Consider the following 21,823-nt stretch of genomic DNA (forward strand, 5'->3'; position numbering starts at 1 on the left):
AGCCATAAAAACACATTTTCACAATATTTACCGATGCTTTACCTTTGGTGGTGTGTATGAATAATATTTCTCATTAATCTTTTGAAAATGTACAAAAAGAAAGATCTGTAACATGGGTGAACAAAAAGTCTTGAATTTTTTTTAAACTATTCATATCGAAGGTTGAAAAGCCAAGGCGTCACATAATTGAACTAAACATTGAAAACCCCACAAGGGCTGAGGAGAAGAAAATACTGCCACAATACAAAAACATCTTAAAAAAAGCTTTATTTATATATCAGTTCCATTTTTTTTCATTTCATGTTTTTATGACCTTGACATCATTTCTGCTCACAAGAGAAAAATATGAAATGAACATTCAACAGCACGACCACAGATATAAAAAGACAAAGACATCGAGTTTCAATAAATAACACTTGGAATAGATGGGCCGAGGGTTTTAAAGAGCTCATTAATATTCATTTACATGTCATTGGCTGAGTTCTATGTGACCTTGCGGACACATTAACACGAGAAAAGCTACATATATCTGAGAAGAGTGCGAGTGTGTTGTTTCACAAAAGGCTTATGCAGAAGCTTGACCTGAACATATACGTTATGTCTATATGGGGCAGGTGTGTCTGTGTTGATGTTCATCGTGGTGGTCTCGACTGACACAAACAGTCGCATCTCTCATGATGTTGGAGGTAGATCTCCTCCAGGGTCCAGCGGGCACGGGTTCTCTTTCTGTAGTAATTTGGACCCGGGGAAAACTTCAGCACCTGACACATACAAACACACACACACACACACTCAATATGACTGACAATGACTGAAACTGATGGACTTTCTGTGATAATGAACATGACATCATAGTTTAAGAGCGATGTTAATGCAGCGTTAAGTCCCCGGAGGTCCCAGGAAATAAAAAGCGCTTTTATTGCTTGTTTTTCACCTTTATTGATTTGTTTCTTGATCAATACCCTCACCTCTGGAGTGCTTTTATCTTCAATACTAAAGCTCATATATCACCTCCATCCGTTTGTTTGTTTCAATCACATTAGTCAGCTCTGACAGCTGGGACCAATCACATCTGGCAGATGTTGCCGTGGGTAACAGTCTGTTATTCTTCACCGTGGTTGACAGTAGCACACTAAAAAATTTCCTGAAAGCGATGTGACACCTGTCAATCACTCTCAGGCTGCCTGCAAGGTGTCACAAACTACAACTCCCAGAATGCCTTGTTACGAACAATCCAAACCTCCCATCACAAGTACACGGTGCACTTTCACAACCTGCATCATTGATTTTGGGAATAAGTTGCAGGTTTCTTAACCTGCTTTTTACTGTGTTCGTTTAATAGGTTATATTGTATGTAATGAATTTTATTTCACGATTTTAATGAAAATCGTGAAAACGTCAAGACGTCTCTTTAGTGTCATCACTAAAATGCTCTTAAACTTGGACATTTTTCTTAATATTTCAACGTCACTCGTGAAGTTTCTTATGATTCACATCCTAGTTTAAAGAGAATTAAAGATAGAAGTGCTGGTAACAGGGCCAAAAACAAGAATACTTTACAATAAGGTTGTATTTGTTAACATTAGTTAATGCACTAGCTAACACGAACCAGCACCAAATCAGCGTTTATCTTTGTTAATGTTAATGCAAAGGTTTATGTAACTGATATTAAACTTAATAAATTAGCAATCGTGTTTGCCAAAAACTCATTGTTAACAATTGCATTGACTCATTTGAACAAACGCAACCTTACTGTAAAGTGTTCCTGTTTCTGGTTATTGTTTACTTGAGTCAGTTGTAAATCAATAGTTTGAAATATGATAAGAGCAAGATATGCTATGCCCAGAGAGACAGAGAAAAAGAGGGAATATGGGGTGTTTCTCTCTACTTTAGCAAGGAATGCGTCACTGGAAGCGAGTTCAAACTGACACAAGCTCCTGTATCACGTGACTAAACTGAGTGGATTCCCCAAATTAGAAAAAATGATTCATGCATAAAAGGATAAATTTAGATATTAAAACATTTTCCTTTGAAACTGTGTGTGTGGAGCTGATAAGGACGAAACGGAAAACACACTCTGGTGCTCGTAGACAACACAGGAAAAACACACACAGCATACAAGGAACAATCTTGTGCTCCTGTATGACATGTTGCTTATTGCTCCCTGAACTCTTTGTAAGTCGCTTTGGATAAAAGCGTCTGCTAAATGACTAAATGTAAATGTATGTAATGCAACAGGAACAGTTTATAGTTAAACAGTGAAGCATTATGGGATTAGCAGTACGTTAAAGCAAAACAAATGTTCAAGTTTGTTATCCGGTTTCGGAATATCTTATTCCTACTGACAGAAAAACATGTGACACAATATAGTAAGGATCACTTCAACTGTATCTCAAGTATGTAGCATTAGAGTCTGGAATAAGAACCCTTAAAGGGACAGTTCCCCCAAAAATAAACATTCTGTCCTCATTTACTAGCCCTCTAGATGTTTCAAACCTGTATACATTTTGTTGTTCCGTTAACCACAAAGAAAGATATTTGGAAGAATGTTGGCAATTTTCAGTTCTGTGACATCATCCGCTACCACAGTAGGAAAAAAATCTTGTATATTTTGTTGAACACAAAGCGAGATATTTTAGGAACCCAAACAGTTCTTGGGCACCTTTGACTGCCGTTTCATTTATCCTACTATGGCAGTCATTCTTCCAAATGTCTTTCTCTGTGTTCATCAGAACAAAGCAATTCATACAGATATGTATAGCACGATGACAGAATTTTTGGGTGAACTGTCCCTTTAAGTCTCTATTGTGTCTCATTTTTAACATTTGATTAATGGCATCGTTCATATTTCCCATTTAAAAGATTCTTTCAGACATGACGGTTGAGCTGTAAACGGTGAAAGTGTGTTTTAGTCCTGCAGTGCATTGTGGGATACCTCGTGTAATTTCTTGACGGTTTTTCCCGCGCCGCAGGTGCAGGAGTTCCAGCCGTCCGTGCCGCACGCGCAGTTTCCCCCGCAGCGCTGCACCAGGAGGCATCGTGGGAAAAACACGGCGTTGGTCATCTTCAGCTCCTCGCGGAGATTGATGGAGAAATTCCGCGGAGTGCAGCTGTACTGTTTCACGTCGTCATAGAGACGGTCGAGATCCACTGAGACAGAAAGCATGGAGTTCACAAAGAAACAGACCGAAACAAAAAGAGATAAGGTGAAGAAACCAATATAAGTACAGTATGATCATTTGTGTGTGTGTGTGAGACTCACGTTTGTGTTTGCGGTCCGCATGAAAGGCTCGTGGTCTGTAGTAATGTGTGTGCGTGTACAGTTGTTCCAGGTCTTCCTGCCAGGTAAACGGGTTCAGGTGTCTCAGTAACTCTTCGACTGTACTGACGCTGGCGATGTCATTATCCAGCGCGGCTGCAGTCACCGGAGTGTCCCCGGAGGTCGCAGTGAGTTCCTGAAAGAACACGGGTCTTATTATTGAAGTGTCAATGTTTTGGACGAACCTCCATCAGTCAGCAGTCCCAGAACATTTCTTCTTCTAAATCCTCTGGTGCACTTAGATGAGTCTACAAAAATGTATTTGTTTTTACAAACTCAGGAACGGTTGTTAGTTTCTGCTGGGACTGCATCACATACGCCAAGCTTCACACAAACACAATACATTCATTTTAATCTGAGCCAGAAGAACAGTCAAGTGATTATCTTTTTAACATCTTGACAAGCGAATGTGCGAGAAAGAGAGATATACTCACAGAGATTGCTGTAACTGCTTCCCAGTTTGTTATGGATGCGAGAGGTGAGCTGTCCTGAAAACAAGAGGACATTTTTTTTATTCTGCCTTGAGCGGGACTGAGGAACTGTGAGAAAATCATTAGCCGATTAACACTTATTACAGCCATCACTCATGATGTTAATAAAAAGAAATGAATGAACAGCAGCTACGCTGATGAGTCTCATTCTGCCCCCACCTTGGGATGGCCATCCCGAGTCCAATGAACGTCATATGCCCACCCCAAACTAGAGATTGAACATCCCGCGCCATCCCCTGCGCGAGCCTGCAGACTGACTGACCATCCCAGCTCCAGCTCAGGCAATTCCATCACCACCCAAGAGCAAAAAAGGACTACTTGTTGTCACAGTATTGTAAATACTGTTTAGAATTAATAAGTATTTAATGAAAAACTTGCATCACATGACAGCAGTTTGAAGTTATTGCTGCACTAAGCCATAACCTGCTTATAACATTCCTCTGTTGTCTGATATCGGTCACAAAATGGGACCTAAACAGTTTCAACAAATGACATTTCCTAAATCACGCCTAATAAACTCTCCTTGTATCTACTCAGTAACTTTTCATCAAAGTCACCGAGTGCAGCTGTGACACGTCAGAGGAGAACCGGCCCTCCCGGCTGAGACTTGCTCACCTGTATTAGAATAGCGTTAACATTGCTTTATTAAAATTATCTTTCTCGTTCTACAAACACCATGCACTGGACTGTGTTTTTACCTTTTCTGTTTTTCTCACTTTCTCCTGTAAAGCTGCTTTGGCACTATGCACATTGTGAAAAGCGCTATGTAAATAAAATTCAATGTCATCGGCTGGAGGGTGGAGATACAGACATTAAATCTGACGTCCCTGACAGGGGGGCGGTCAACAATGAAAGTTAAAAAACAAATCACACAACCATCACGACTAATCACTTACTCAAAGTCTGCTTTTCATCCAAATAAAGAAAAGGACACGCCCACCGATCAACCGTCTGACGCACGCTACAGCAATATGGACTCCTCATGTGGACTGTTGGCTCCTTTGACTTCCCCGTGCCGTCTCCGCTAAATGACTCGACTTACATAAATCTGCTCTCGTGGCAAAGCAAACAATAGGACGGGGTCAGAGGTGTCGGGCGGTCCGTTATGACGATGTTTTCCCATCAAAGGTTACAGGACCTCTGATGTCACACGAACAGGGAAACCTCGAGCTCAGCGTCCGGAGGGGAGCAGTAATGTGGAAATGTCAGAAATACCACAGATTGAGGAAAACACAGAGCCTCCTCTCGACCTCCTGCGGGGGTTCAACGTTTGACACCGCGTGGAATCAAAACACGCTCGATTTACCTGCTCGTTGTTTCAAGCGCACAATTCATCGGTGTGCTTTATTATATACGAGGGAAATTGGTTTGTTTTAAGTTCTGTCGTTGCCATGTTGCTTATAACGCGATCTGATGTAATTCAATCGGAACTCACTGGATGAAATCCAGTCCCGTCAGGTGCATCATTTCCTCTGAATATTCTGTTCCTCCCAGAAACGTCGAGCAAGTTAAAGTGGTTTCAAAGTAAAAACAAACCGAAGCATCATTGCAACAAAAGAGCTTTAAAGGACAACTCAGACAAATTACAAATACATTACAAAAAACTACAACAATTATAGTTTGCAAACATACGCCCCAAAAGAAGAGCTAAACAAACATTACAATGAGCATCTATCGAGGCTTTTAAAGGTTGTGCACATGTTCCCTGCAGAAAATCTGTGTTTCTCTCATTAACTAAACAACACAAAAGAGCCGTTATGAGCGTCTCTAGAGTTTTACACACAAACTAGTGTTGTTTGTAAAGTTCAAACAGTATTTAGCTTTTTTTCTTGTGCATGGGATGACAGCACTCTCTCTCTCTCAGCGTTATGAAATAAAATGCGGTCAGTCCGGTCAGAATACTACCCGGACCACTGAACCGCAGGCAGGAGATCTGCCAGTACTGACCACAGGTGGGTACCGACCCATATCCATGGTGAATGATGACCACATGAGTGTATAACACAGCGCATGGCACTACCACTACACCATATTACGAGAGAGCGAGAGAGATGTACAGTAAATCGGAGTACTTTAATCTGGACACTTCAGTGTCTCTCACTCACGGTCTCTCGCCCTGTTCTCACTGCCGAAGCTGTTTCTGTCAGAGAACATCTTAAATGTACACTCAACATGATGTCACTAATATCATTTCGAACATTCTTTAGACATCCTGTTTTTTTTTGTGTTGTGCATGACTCAATTGAAGAATGACACACTAACCAGCAGAGAGTAGCAGATTTTAAATCCTGGTTTTGCTACAAAGTAATCGTCTGATTTGAAGGTGATTTTGATGAGGTTTGTTTTGGACGTGATCCGTGATGGACCTCTCTGACCACACCAGCGACCCCAAATGATGGTGCTGGTCTGCGAAATATCCTCCACTTCTACATAATCATACCTGCCAAACACAAACGGACATGGTCAAGCACAGACACCTGTAAACCGATCAAACAGTCTGGAATAACACACGAATAAGACATTACACATGAACGTCCATTTTTCACCAAATCTATGACCTTTTCTCATGTGTTTATTATAAGGACCTGCTTTTCTCACGGTGTTCGCTCTCCTCGCTTTAATTTCATCTCATATTTTTTCTCTGGACGTTTTTTTCTCTGTTCCGGTTTTCTTTTCTTTTGAATTTGTCTCACGTGTCTTTAGAAAGTATCAGATTCACAATGAAAACTCTTTAAACTCAAGGACGTACCTGAAACCTGAGAGTCGATCCACAAACAGACAGACAGACACAAATAGATGGACACACACAAACACACACACATACAGAGATAAAGACACACAAACAGATGCACACACACGCACACAAAATGAATGCACAGTTAATCTGATTGGCTTTCTGATCATTAAATATTAAAAACTTTGTAACCCTGCAGGTCTATATTTCTGATCCAGAGAACTCTAACATCAACTCATCCATCCATCCATCCATCAGAAGCTCCGCCCTTACCTGCAGACTCCGCTCTCCGGCTCTTCCAATCCGAACTGAGCATCAAACTCCAACAGAATGCGGGTGTGGGGAGGCGAGAACAGTTTCCATGACAGCAGGAGGTTGCGGGGGTAAGCGTTAGGGAAGCGGGGGCTCTGGACGTTACCTCCACCCTTCAGCATGATGACCTCTTCCTTCCGGTACAAGTCTGTGAGGTGATTGCTGTCTGTTAGTGGTCACAACTTGGATAGGTTAGTGCATAAAACCTCGGACACAAGCCAGCAAACACATATAAACACGAACAGCAGCACACGTCAGGTCACTTTCAGTTCACTTCAGCTCAGAAAATAACAGAATTTAGAACAGAATTCCTCATCTATTTCTCTTCTGGAAAATGAACCGAATTCACATCTATTTCTCTTCTAGAAAATGAACCGAATTCACATCTATTTCTCTTCTGGAAAATGAACCGAATTCACATCTATTTCTCTTCTGGAAAATGAACCGAATGCACATCTATTTCTCTTCTGGAAAATAAAACGAATTCACATCTATTTCCCTTCTGGAAAATGAACCGAATTCACATCGATTTCTCTTCTAGAAAATGAACCGAATTCACATCCATTTCTCTTCTGGAAAATGAACCGAATGCACATCTATTTCTCTCCTGGAAAAGAAACGGAATTCACATCTATTTCTCTTCCTGAAAATAAACCGAATTCACATCTATTTCTCTTCTAGAAAATGAACCGAATGCACATCTATTTCTCTCCTGGAAAAGAAAACGAATTCACATCTATTTCTCTTCTGGAAAATGAACCGAATGCACATCTATTTCTCTTCTGGAAAATAAAACGAATTCACATCTATTTCCCTTCTGGAAAATGAACCGAATTCACATCGATTTCTCTTCTAGAAAATGAACCGAATTCACATCCATTTCTCTTCTGGAAAATGAACCGAATGCACATCTATTTCTCTCCTGGAAAAGAAACGGAATTCACATCTATTTCTCTTCCTGAAAATAAACCGAATTCACATCTATTTCTCTTCCTGAAAATAAACCGAATTCACATCTATTTCTCTTCTAGAAAATGAACCGAATGCACATATATTTCTCTCCTGGAAAAGAAACGGAATTCACATCTATTTCTCTTCCTGAAAATAAACCGAATTCACATCTATTTCTCTTCCTGAAAATAAACCGAATTCACATCTATTTCTCTTCTAGAAAATGAACCGAATGCACATATATTTCTCTCCTGGAAAAGAAACGGAATTCACATCTATTTCTCTTCCTGAAAATAAACCGAATTCACATCTATTTCTCTTCTAGAAAATGAACCGAATTCACATCTATTTCTCTCCTGGAAAAGAAACAGAATTCACATCTATTTCTCTTCCTGAAAATAAACCGAATTCACATCTATTTCTCTTCTAGAAAATGAACCGAATTCACATCTATTTCTCTTCTGGAAAATGAACCGAATTCACATCTATTTCTCTTCTGGAAAATGAACCGAATGCACATCTATTTCTCTTCTGGAAAATAAAACGAATTCACATCTATTTCTCTTCTGGAAAATGAACCGAATTCACATCGATTTCTCTTCTAGAAAATGAACCGAATTCACATCCATTTCTCTTCTGGAAAATGAACCGAATGCACATCTATTTCTCTCCTGGAAAAGAAACGGAATTCACATCTATTTCTCTTCCTGAAAATAAACCGAATTCACATCTATTTCTCTCCTGAAAAAGAAACAGATTTGAATTCCGGAAAAGAAACGGATTTTGAATACATGAATAGATGTGAATTCAGTTTCTTTTCTGGAAAATGAACCGAATGCACATCTATTTCTCTTCTGGAAAGTGAACCGAATTCACATCTATTACTCTTCTGGAAAATTTATTCTTTTCAGGAAAGGTGCTGCACTCTCAAACTCTCTTGTGTGAATATATAAACAATTAATTTATTACCCTTAGATGTGAATCGAAGGAATGAAATTCTGTTCGATAAAAACTCTTTACTGAACTAAATTTGAGGTTAAAATCCGAATGAAGTTTACTGAAATGGACCACAGAAACACAAACACACGCAACACTAAACACAAGGCAACACAAGAAGGGTGGGACAAGAAAAGCCACAGGGCTAAAGAAACAAACAGGCATGCACAAATATACTAAGCAAATGTTGACCCATGCAACACCATTAATCTTGAGATAAAATCAGAAAATTTGAGTATTTCAACAAAAAAGTTGTAAGGTATACACCCAAGGTATACTAATGCAAAGTGACATCATTGATTCAATCAATCATTTGATTGGCTGTGCTCAAGATGTCAAAGGATATAACTGTAATAATGCTTTCAATTCCCAAAAACTCCTTGTGACCACCATGTTGTGTTTGTGTACAGACACACAGAGGCACGTGCTCGCACACACACACAGGTTACTGATCCATGCACACAGCAAACACTTGTAATTACGGCTGTACCATGGGAGCAGGGCCACCATCCATCACCATGACAACCTGCTGACCAATGAGCTTTGAAATGAACTTTCTCCCTCTCTCTCTCTCTCTCTCTCTCTCTCTAACCTTCTCTATCTCACACACACACACTAGTGACTCGTTTCACTTCTATATGTGTGATCCTGACAGACAGTCTAGCAGTTCGGAGCTATATCTGCCTCATTTACACACACACGCCATTACTTCTTTAACACCTTTGCTTCTAAACACACTTAAACACACACTCCTCGCACTCTCTCTCCCACACACACACTTCTTAAAGTTTGTTGCGATAAAGCCGTCGGCTGTTTTTGTGAAGCGCATTGGAGATGCATTGAAACTTTCCTGACAGCCTTATCCGCCCGAAATAAGCTCTGAAGACGCACACTTGCTTTGAAGGAAGCATCCTAGTGAAATGTAAACTTATGAGTGGTTTGAAACGCTCTCCACAGCACAGAAACACAGCGACTCGTGTACAGAGTTTAAATAGTTTATTTTCTTAGATAAGGAATTCTTTTATGAGCGTCATAAAAACGACAGTAATCCCATGATAAAACCTTTATTTTGTTTGTTTGTGCGAGCATTTCGTCATCTCTCCAGCACTAACAGAAAAAAATAAACAAGTGTGTATATCATGTACTGTTTCTAGGTGTAACACTGTGTACACCGGACGCGAAAGGCGCGATGCGACATGACGATCTGCTTGTTTTTAATGGGTTTGTCGCTTCTTGCCGTGCCGCAAAACAGCGTGGACAAAATGTAAAATTATACTGGGTCAAATGAGTTTCTGGTGTCTTCTGTCGTATCGTGCCGGTCGCGTCCAGTGTAGACACGGTGACACTAGCAAATTACAGGCAAGTAAGCTAATAATATTTGTTCCACCTTTACAAACGTCTTTTAAAATGTGTACTTTTAGGTGTTCATGTTTAAGACAATATTGAGTAAACAAGCTTTCCTTAAGGGGTCGGTTGGCTGCTTCCCACAATGCAGAAGCCAAATCGGACCACCTGTGATCTGAACATTTCTCTCTCTCTCCAATTTTCTTTTTCTTCTCTAATTTCACACCAAGGACACGAAGAACATCTCCGTCTAATATTTCACCACAAAGTGAAAATGCAGTTTAGTTCATGGAAGCATCGAGCTTTGTTCAAAGCACATCATCCTCAGGAATTTAGTCTGCGCGTGTTTTTTGTTTAGCTTCGTGCAGAGGTCAAACGCAGCTGTGACACTTCATGACGCATCCGTGTGTGTGATGCACCCTATGACAAAATGTGACCCCGCTGTCAGACAGTTTGAGTTGGACCTGAAGGAACATCAAGACCATGAAGCGCTCTCACTTACGGACAGTTCTTGTGTGGTTTTCACACCCAGCGTGCTGCTCTATGCGTGAGTGAGAGATCGTACAGAAACTGTTACTCGGTCAGAAGCTAAAGCTGAATCTATTCCTGGACCTCCAGAATCACACAAAGTTTGATCGTTCACACTAATAAATAAATCCTCAACCACACTTCTCTCACTATACCAATCGCTACACTGAAAACCTATTTTGGTGTTTTTGTACCCATAGCAACGGAGTGTTTCATCACACTTTATTTTTGATATAAGTGAACGGTTTAATGATGTTATTAACAGGCTGGTGTGTCGCCTCCTCATCACATTATCAGTGTTTTTCATCTGCTCTTATAAAGCGATGACAATAGCAACGTGTTATCAAAGCCTAACGTTCAACAAAGCTTCTTCAACTATCAAAAAAGCCAAATCTCAGCGTCATCAGTGAACATGTTGACATGGTCTACACAGAGACACGCCCACACCCGTTTGATCACGCCCACCCGAGACACGCCTTCGAATAAATGACCACCCTGATTTCGATTCTTCATAAAAAACAATGAGGCACAGGCCAAGACTGAACGCTCCTCAGTTGAAATACCATCTCAGTGATCCGATACGTTCACTTTCCCTTTTAGAAACTCTCTTCAAGTAAACTGAATTCACATCGAATTCGCATTCGCACACATCGAACGGTCGAACTCTCAATACAAACAATCCTTTATTATTCTCGGACGTGAATTGAAGGAAAGAAATTGAGTTTTACTCTGAATAAATCTGAATGAATTTCACTGAAATGGAGCAAACACACACACGCTAAACACAGACGTCCGCAACCGTGACAAGGACAGATTTACTTCCATATGGGGGTGAAACCTAAGCCCACCCAAAAACCAAACCCGGGAACGCAGCTGATGGTGAAATACACCCTGTGCCGTTTCACCAGCAAGAAATGGGATGTTTTACAGATATATGGTTCAATTCTTTTTATCGAGCTTGAGCTATTAATGCTTTGGAAACACATTCACGACGGAGACACAAATGTCTAGAAATGAAAGACAAAAAATAGGCTTGAACATATTTTCTGAAATGGTGCGTCTGCATATTTCACACGGACAATGACTGAAACCTTTGAAAAACAATGAAAGAATTTGTGCTCGCAGACAGCTGTGTGTGTGTGTGTGTGTGAGAGATAAGGGGGAAATGCTGAGTAAAGATACTCGTTTTCCTGTCTGCTTGTAAAATCCAGAAATGGTCACGTCTGTTGTAAACACAGAAAACCAAGTAAGCTACACAGGCCACACAAGCTGTGAGCTTTGTGCAACAATGCAACAAAAATGAACATTACTGCCACCATCCGTGCGAGTGTGCAGGCCAAAAACATTCTGTAGAAGATGCGTTTTATTCAGCAAAGATGTAAAACTCAAGCATGTAAAAATGTAAGACACACACACACACACACATACACAGAAACACTTTCACCACACACACACACTGTGTATGTGTGTGTGTGTGTGTGTGTGGTGGGGATTCCCACATCAGATTCCTCAGCACTGATGGAGGGGTGTGGGTCTGGGACGACCCTATGACTCGCTCTACTAAAATAACTATATTCAACTATTTTACAGCACACATCTGAAGATGCCTGAACAGTCCACCACACCCTTAACTTCAACGATCACACACACACACACACACACACACTTCATTATAGACAATGTTTATAAATCTTCAAGGCAATGTTGCTTGTTATCTATCCTACCTAACTAACTAAATAACTGACTGTGCCATTCACACACAGAAACGGAAAGAAGATCTGAATCCATAATTCCAGGCCATTACCAGTTACAATTTGATCTGCTTTTGTGGTTGACGGCAGAACAGATGTGCAGGAGAACAGATGTGTAGAAGATCAGAAGCATTAGTGTAGACCTGTCTAAACATGAGTGAAGTGATCACAACATGAACAAAACCCCCTTCCACATCCGCGTAACAGGAGCCCGAAAAGTCTGAAAACTTCAGTCACAGAAAATGTCACTGCGTCACATGATATATAAAATATAAAAACAGAACATTTCTTATTAAGACAGCACGTGCGCAGTTCTTAAGCACAACACGCAAACTAAGCTGGGAGTTAAACCCCAGTTTTGCTCGTGAAATGTGGCGCTGAATGTCACACCTGTGGTTACGCGGGCGCACGCCTGTGCCAACTTCATACATCCCCAAAACTGACATCGCGTCAACGCAAAAAGGCCTCGAAAGGTCAAGTTCGTTTTTCGAAAAGCCTCAGCAGGTGCTAGCAGATCTGATATCGCATGTATCGCAAAGACATTCAGACACTTGGACTGTGCGTCTCAGGTGTCTTTTCGGGGAAACTCTATCTCCGGACTCACCATTTCTCCGCGTGTTGGAAGCCCTGGACGCTTTGGAGGACATCACCTGGGCCTGCGTGCCATAATGTTCAGCGGTCACCATCGCGATCAGAGAACAAACCAGCATCAACACGATCTGGACTCGAACCCGAACCGTCCGCCGCTCCGCGTTCCAGATGCACCACATGTTTCCACCGCAGCACAAACCCCGAAACCCAGAGAACAGCTTCATATAAACCGAGCCGGGGAATCCAAACACCGCAACGCTATCTGCTTCTGTCCCGTGTATCCTTGAGCTCAGAATTCCCGCAGAATAGTTTCCATTTCTTAAACATTGACGAAAGCCCGAGGACGCGCAAAAGGATTCCCGGTGCGAAAGTATTTGGGAGGACGCGTCGCGCATCGGACTCCTGCCGAAAGATCAGATCGTGAGAGATGACAACAGAAGTGAAAGCCGCGGAGGGCTGGACCCCTCATACGGTGGGTCGGGGGCAGGCGAGGAAATAACGCCCGCGGGGAGAGTTTGTGTGCGCGTCTGGTGCGTAACTGTGCCGCTCTTTTCCTGTTTGTTGCGCCTCAAGGAAACTTTGAAGAACTTGCGTCGGGAGAGGCGCGTGGAAATAGTTTGCAGTCTGCAGGCCACGAAAGGACTTGTTGAAATCTGGTTTCAGTTTGTTTCTGTATCGGTCGTTTAATAAAACGCACGCTCTTTAGTTCCCGGGGGAACAATCGCACTTACCGGAAATATATTAACAGACATCGACACTTCCGCCCTGGGGATATTTTAGTATGAAATTAAAAAGAACAGAATCAAACTTAACATAATACATTTCCAAAACAATATGAGAATGCTGTTAGACATAAGAGCTTAAATCCGTTTACCGAAAAAACTGTTCTGTTTAAATGAGAGATACGAGCTATAACTTATCGAATCATACAATACCTGTTTTTCAAAAACTATTTGTCAACTAAATGAAACACTACTTGTATCGTGAGAAAGTAAAAATATATTTAGGGTTGGGACATGAGTTTATAAAATGGTTTTAAAAAGTCTAAATCTGTGCAATATACATTGAATACTCACTTCTCCTTTTATTATGTGAAACAAAATGTATGTACATTAAATTCAGCAAGAAGTTCAGATATCAACTCAGAAAATGCTAATGGGAAATGAGCTATTGGCAAAATTGGTGCTTGTGGCACATTTGAGCCCATTTGGGTTATCAGGGTATTCCAAGGAAAAACTGCAAAGTGTTCACGGTCAAACTTTAAGAGTAGTATGATACCGCAAAGCTAAAATTCAAGAAATGGAACAATTCATTATATTTAGGTTAGGTTTGGATATGTAATAGGTTTGGATCCTATTCGTCAGAAGCACACGATTATATCAACTAGGATGCTAAACTAACTTTATTCTACAAGTTCTCACATGCATATACACCTGGAACACTTAGTTGTGTGCCAAGTCTTGGGCAAACGGTGCATAATTATGGCTCAATCTCAAACACTCGGGTTTTAGAGTTTACAAAATCTGGCCTGATCCAAAATGTTCCTGCTCTTTCCAGCCGGGTGTGTGCATGAGGGACCCTGTGTGTGTGTTTGAGGTGTTGTGGGTTATCCGGGCCACGTGCTCACGGTGTTGGTACAGAAACCCCAGACCAAATCCTGCCGTTTATCTTCTGAGCTTTTGTAGTATTCCATCAAACACAAGCACACGCACACCCTGTTTATCTTAATGTGTTTGTACAGAAGACGGCCTGTTTACACTGCACGGAAAACACACAAATTCTGCACAGATTTCATCCTAAACCATTTGTGTATTGTGACACATTAAATCAGATATACTGTACAACAAGTGCAAGATGGGTCATATATGTTCTGATCAATGTTTTAGGTGATATCATTTTGTCACATTTGCATACGCAGCCTTGGAGTAAAAGCCACAAAGCAAATAAAGAGTCTTTAAATGACAGCACTTCTTCTTTCTTTCCTGGTTGTCATGAAAGGGTTAATGCTCAGATATTCCACATTGATTCCTGGAGAATTCCGCCACATTTCACAGGATTCATTGAGGGCGACAATCGGAGACGACAGATGACAAAGACATTCAGTGTGGCATTAAACAACTGTGAACTTTAATTATTCACAGAGAGAGAGAGAGAGAAATAATAGAAAAGGAGATCGACAGAGAGTGTGTGTCTATGCAAAGAAATATTTTCTTAAAATGAAGTCCTTCTCTTTAAACAAACACATATGGAGTAGGTGGAACATTTTATGACATCTCTCAGAAATCACATGACCGGTGTGTATGAGCAGACGTGTTGGGGTGTAATGGTTAAAGCTCAAGGCTGTTAACTGGAATGTTTCTGGCTGGATCCCTACCAGGAGCGAGTCATGAGCCAACACTGTGCCAACCTTGAGACAACGCTGCTGTGCCCTCCAGCGCCCTCCCACTACAAAGCGATTACGTGCCAATGTGCTATCAAATAAAATCGAAAAATTGTGCACATTCGCCACATGTGCCATTGTTCAGCCGAACAGTCTCCATCATCACACCACATTCTAGAAGGGAAAATTACCCTCATGTCATTCCATATCTGGATGACTTTCTTTCTTCTGCAGAACACATGAGAAGAAATTTTGAAGAACGTTATGAACTAAACACCATTGAACCTCGTTGACTTCCATTGGATGAACACAAAACCACTGAGACATTTCTCAAAATATCTTACATACAGAAGGGAACAAAACGAGGGTGAATAAATGATGTCAGAAATTAGATTTTTGGCTGAACTATCCCTTTAAAAAAACACACATGCAGACAATTCGATGGGTTCTTCTGTCACTCTAAACATCTATAATATAATAAAACAATTTCAATTCGCATGCTGTTTGCTAAATGTACACAGTTGCTTTACATAGCCATTGATGCTTGTGGTCCCTTATTGATGTGGTTATAATTTCCACCAGCAGGGGCAAACTGGACCACTCTCATAACGTGTCTGACTCATCACTCATGAGCTGAACAAATTTCACTTTGGAAAACATTTGGCTTTGTTACAAATAAAGCTCACCCTGTTTACCTTCATAATGTTCCCTATTGCCGTCAATCTTTCTGATAACGCTTCATCAAAATGACATAACTTTCTTAACCTCTGAATTTACATCAGCTCTTTTATTTTTTAAAGAAAACACTTATCATACAGGCAAAAAATGTCAGAACGGTGCTGAATTACAAGAGCAAACCAAAGCTGTATACAGTACATGATAATAATAGCTACAATATCATTTTAAAATGCTAATAGAATGCATATTATACATACATTTATTCATTTCTTAATATCAAATACAGCTGCAGAAAGACCATTTTAAAATGATTTTCTGACTTGACTTACCTACGTGTTTTAAAACAAAATGCCCGTTTTTGTTTAATTCTGTGAACTACTAACCACATTTATCACAGATTTCAAGTAAAAATATTGTTTCTATTTCCATTTATTTGCCGAAAATGAAAACGGGGTAACATAACAGAAAAGATGCTCTGCAAAGAAATCAAGTTTAGATACACTTTGCATATTTTTACATGTATTTAGGAAAAGCTTATAATATGTTTTTTCTGCGATGACCTCCATTTTATCACAGTTTCATGTGTTTCGTCATTATGTCAGTCTTTCACATTGCTGCTGGATGACTTTTTGTCACTTCTGACGTTTGATTTTTGTTGAAATGCAAACACTGTACTGAAATGAACTCAATACATCTAGAGATGATGATTAAATGAACATTTCTCTTATTCTTTTCGCAGATGTATATATATCACATTGCATTAGATATCGGTTGGATCTTGTCTCTTTAAATGTTTGCAAATGACTGTGAATCATTCAAGCCATGCCAGATCCATCCAATCACTTACTTGTGTCGAGTGTTTTTCTGACTTTGTGAACTAACTTTTTAACTTTGTTGTCTCTTGTGGCACGTTTCAAGCATTGAGCTGATAAATATGGAGATTGGAGGGGAAATGTAGCGAAGAGGGGTGGGAGGAACACTGATGCATTGCTATTTTTAGATACAGACACACTCTCTGACCATCAATGATATATCAAAAGCATTTTCTTTCTGTGATATATGATAAGACAGAGGTACGATCTCATCCTAATGTGAGGTTTGATAACCAAGCCCACCTGCAGTACACACACGGACCCCCCCGCACACACACACTCACATGCGATGAGATAAATATCAGTCTTCTACTTCAGCAGTATGGGCGTAATTCTGTCCTGCGTTTATGGAGTCGCATCCCTTGCTAGATAAATCTGACAAATGGCATGAAGTGGAAAACTCGCACCTCATTCCGACTCACTCAGAGACACATGTGTGTGTGTGTGTGTGTGTGTGTGTGTGTGTGTGTGTGTGCAGTATCGATTGAGACCATTGAGGGGATGTTTATGTTTTATGACGTCCTGATGGCCGATAAATACATGTCAGCAAATGTATTTAGAATTTCCATCAACACTAACCAAACACAATTAGATTTACATGAATAAAAACTGCCCTCAGCAGACATACAGCTCTCTCTCTCTGTGTGTGTGTGTGTGTGTGTGTGTGTGTGTGTGGTTATCACATTAGCTTTATTTAATCAGATATCACCTGTGTTTCTGCCAGATGGCAAGAAAAATGCTGACTGAGTCCGTTACACTCACACACACACCGTAGTCTCAAGCCACTCCGGAGACTGACATTAAATAATTCATCAGTCCATCATTTAAAATGGATCATAATTAACCAAATCTTTATGAACGCAGTTAGCTGAAAATCACAATGAATTATAATCTTTGGACCAAAAAGGTTTCATCTGTATGTGTGTGTGTTCGTGTGTGTTTGTGTGTGTCAGAGAAACGGAACACCGGTGTGTATTGGTGCAATGACCTTGAGTGTCTGCCGCTCCTCAGCTATGTGTGTGTGTGTGTGTGTCAGCCATCTCTATTTATCCATAAAACACACGCAACCTGCCTACCTAGACATCGGTTTAGGGCATCACACTCCAAACCTGTAAACGGTGCGACGCAACATCATGCTGTCTTACAAGAAACCTTCTTTCGGTCATAATCAAAGACAGTTTCACTTCATAGTATCACACAGGCAATCCCAGAATGCATTGCATAGTTCATTTGATAATAGATGTTCAACACGAAAATATCGATAAAATAGTCGAATAATAAAGTCAATAAATGGAATCGGCCAATTCATCCATAATTTATGTATGTGTGTGTGTGTTTATATTTCTAAGAGCATCTCACGGATAGCCTCCAAACGTGCTTGTGTCACAAATCAAATCACAGGTGGATTCTCCAGTATGTAGGCTGTCTGTGGGTCTACTGTAGACAGCGAGACAGCTCAGCAGTGTTTTGGCCAAAGCTGAAGTTAAAGAGAATGTCAGGTGGTCCTCCAGCCCCCTGCAGTGTTTAGCATTTACATCCACTTCTGAAGAATGTAATGAGTTCAGCAACTCACACGTTTACTGAAGAAATCCACTTTACGGTCGAAACCAAAATCAAAGTGAACAAGTCGAAAATCACAACAAACATTTCTACAGGACTGCCATGTTCCAGGTTCAGAACATTTGAACCAAATAAAAGCACAGGTTTTATTTACAGTAAAGCACTTGCAATAGACTTTGCACAGACGTCGGGGTGGTTTGCTTCAGTGTGTAAAACACAAAGCGTCTGTTCTGCAGTCTCTCTGTTCATTTACTTTTCATCTATCACCGCTTTCAACCAACATCTCTTGTGTGTGCATGTTGATGGATCTGTTTATGGCTCGGAATGGTACAATATGTCATCGATTATTATATCTAATAGATTATTTTCATGAAGGTTTCATTCGTTTACAGATTAAGGGATTTTTGGTGAGCAAATTAGAAACGTCTTTTGTTAAAAATGTGCATCTTCCATTTGTTTTTATTATTACAATTATTTATCGAATATTCATGGTCTTATTATATTGCTCATACTACAATTAAGAAATAAGCCACATGAGGCTAGTATTAAAACTCACTTTCTAAATTTTTTTGGCACTCCTCTTTGCATTGTCCTTTATAAAACACTTTTATAACCGTTGTCAAATAACTGTAAACATTACTTGAATAGGCAGAACTGTTCAGTCTATTAACACCGATTTGTCGTACCAACAAATGTGACACATTTGGACAGTTTTCCATCCAGACGGATACGGAGAAGAATGAGAAGACAGCGAGAGGGAATCCTGTGACACCCAACGTCACTAATGCTTTCCAAACCCCCGGAGCATCAGAGACCATCCACATCTGTTGTCTCTCTCTCTCTTTCTCTCTCTCTGTGTGTGAGACTTTGCAGAAGAATCAGTGATGGAAAGATCTTTATCACACAAACTAAAGAACAATGCACGTGTTCCCAATCTCTCTTATCTGCTTCAGTTCATTAAAGAAGCGCGTGTAACTGGTTTGTACGCTTCGCTCCAACTGAATTAAACGATAGATAAGAGTCCCTCTGACTACTGCACCCACACTAACACACACAGACACACTGCGCTACAATAGGACACATATCTGTGTGTGTGTGTGTAGATCTGTTCTTTATTCAGAGAGCGTCCTACTGCAGAAAGTCTCAACCGGCCCCTCCTCCCTCATCTTCTCTCTCTCTCTCTCCTTGGACAGAGAAAACGAGAGACAGACTGAAGCCACGTTCCGATTCACGGGGTCCCTACGCAGTGTTCACCGCTCCCTACACCCTGATCAGGGAGTATCTCAGTGGGTTCTTTTTCACAATTAGTCTGAAACACAACCTCATCGTCTCTTTAGATCAGTGGTTCTCAAACTGGGGGCCAAGATAGATCCAGGGGGACCACAGATTTTGTGGAATTTTAGGAAATATAGAAATGTATCACACATTTAAGCACTTAAACATCAGAAAAATAACTAAAAGAATTGATGTTCCAGCATTGTATAAAGTGAATGTGTTTTTGGTTGAATTAAAATTCAAAGTTTAAGAATTTTAAGATCTTTATTTGGGGGACAGCAAAGCAATGGACCCCACTCAAAGGGGTCCTTTCAAAGTTTGAGAAACACTGCTTTAGATAACAAATGTGTCACATTTAAATCCAAAATAAATAATCACAGTTTTATGTTTATAAATGAATAAAATTCACCAAATGTATAGATGTACATAATGATTTTATAACAAAATGTATTCGTCCATCACCGCACAGGATTTTACCAACTTCAAGATTCTAAAGTTTTATAACTACTGTGATGTGCAATGACTGTTGGGTAATGTGACTGATGGGAAACACTTGTTTCCTGTGATGTTTGCACTGCCCTGAGCTTGACAATCCGATGGTGTGGTCGTGAGTTTTGTTGTGTTTGTGTCGCCCTTGGTCGCCTTTATACGGAAAACAGGAAACGTTTAATATGTGCTGGTAAATGTCATCGTGACATCACATCCCAGAGGGACCGTTTCAACTTTCTTATGGGAAAAGATCGTACAATGATAGACATTCTGCATTACAAATGTGTTTTATAAAATGCCTGTAATAAAATGTTATTTATATTATTGCATCATTGGCAGCAATTAAACAAATTTGTTAAAACAAATGAATAACGACTCCTTGTCACGTGACCTGTCTGTCAAATGATTAGATAATCATCAACGTTTCATTTCAAGCATTCATTTAAATATGAACGTTAAACATTATGATTTTATGTCAACATTAAATCACGAAACGCTGCAGGATCAGCTGGGCTTGCACAGGCCGAGTCCCGAAAATGAACATCCACAACACAGACCTTTCATTAAAAAGTCCTTTCGGTTAATCGCGTAACATTCATGATATAGAATCACAACGTTATGTGCGACGCTGATATTTCATGTACACCGATATGAATGATTATGAACGTTATCACTTATTTTATCCTTTCATCCTGACCTTTAGTAAACGGATTTAGATTTGCACCACATAGGCAGCTTTTGGGTCCGTTTATATTTCCAAAAGAGCTGCCCACAATTCTCTGTTTCAGAGGACAAAAGAAGTGTGTGTGTGTGTGTGTGTGTCGGTAATGTGCTGTAATAAAAGCGTTTGACCATAATTACTGGAGACACAATCATTCAGTCCAAAACATTAAACAGTGTTTAACATAATCAGGCCGTTCTGTGAGTGTTACAGATGACACCGCTGCCGTGTCTGTGCGCGCGAGTGATGCTTTTGATGGCAAAACCCATTAATACAGCGATGAAATTCATAATTCCTTCAGGCTGAGATGGTTTATGTTGTGTAATGACTAATTAGAAAAAGCTCATAGAAATGAAATGATGAAAATGAAATCCTAAGTCTCACAAGATTTTAGACATGTGGCTGTCTGTCTCCACATACAGTAGGAAAGAAATAATGAGATCATTTGAATATATCAATTATGCCTGTTCTATTCTTTTTTATTCGTTCTCCTTTATTTTTTTAAGACAGCAATGAGATGAAATGGATCTCACATTTGACGCATCTAGAGGTTCAGAAAACACCTCAGTAATGTCTCCAAAATGTGCTCAAACTCACGCAGATCTCGCTAGAAAGGTCTCACGATACACTACATTTGTATTTATTTTTCTTCCCTGAAGAAAAGCAAGAAAAGTTTCTGATATAAAGTTGATACTGTAAGTCATAAACAAGAGCTCCATTAAGTCTCATGGGCTGTGAAAGAGCAATGTTGGTTGTCTTTGGATCTTTATGTTGCCAGTTTTCCATTAGACGGGGACATTAAGGCGGACGTCGGATCTTATTTAAGGCCAT

General features: G+C 40.2%; 1 protein-coding gene across 2 annotated transcripts; it reads right to left on the reverse strand.

The window, feature by feature from the left end:
- Positions 1-249: 249 nt before the first annotated feature.
- Positions 250-13,782, reverse strand: pdgfd (platelet derived growth factor d). Of its 2 annotated transcripts, none has more exons than XM_079480814.1 (7): positions 13,031-13,782; positions 6,818-7,004; positions 6,073-6,250; positions 3,754-3,807; positions 3,263-3,455; positions 2,936-3,150; positions 250-761 (listed from the first exon to the last, which is right to left on the reverse strand). In XM_079480814.1, exons 1-7 carry the CDS (start codon positions 13,410-13,412, stop codon positions 633-635), a joined length of 1,338 nt encoding a protein of 445 aa, XP_079336940.1. In that variant the 5' UTR covers positions 13,413-13,782; the 3' UTR covers positions 250-632. The 2 variants fall into 2 exon arrangements, with proteins under 2 accessions (XP_079336940.1, XP_079336939.1); XM_079480813.1 differs by having other exon boundaries at positions 6,818-7,022; positions 13,031-13,781.
- Between the last annotated feature and the right edge of the window lie 8,041 nt (positions 13,783-21,823).

Source organism: Barbatula barbatula (genome assembly GCF_947034865.1).
Source record: "Barbatula barbatula genome assembly, chromosome: 19".
NCBI classification, from domain to species: Eukaryota; Metazoa; Chordata; class Actinopteri; order Cypriniformes; family Nemacheilidae; genus Barbatula; species Barbatula barbatula.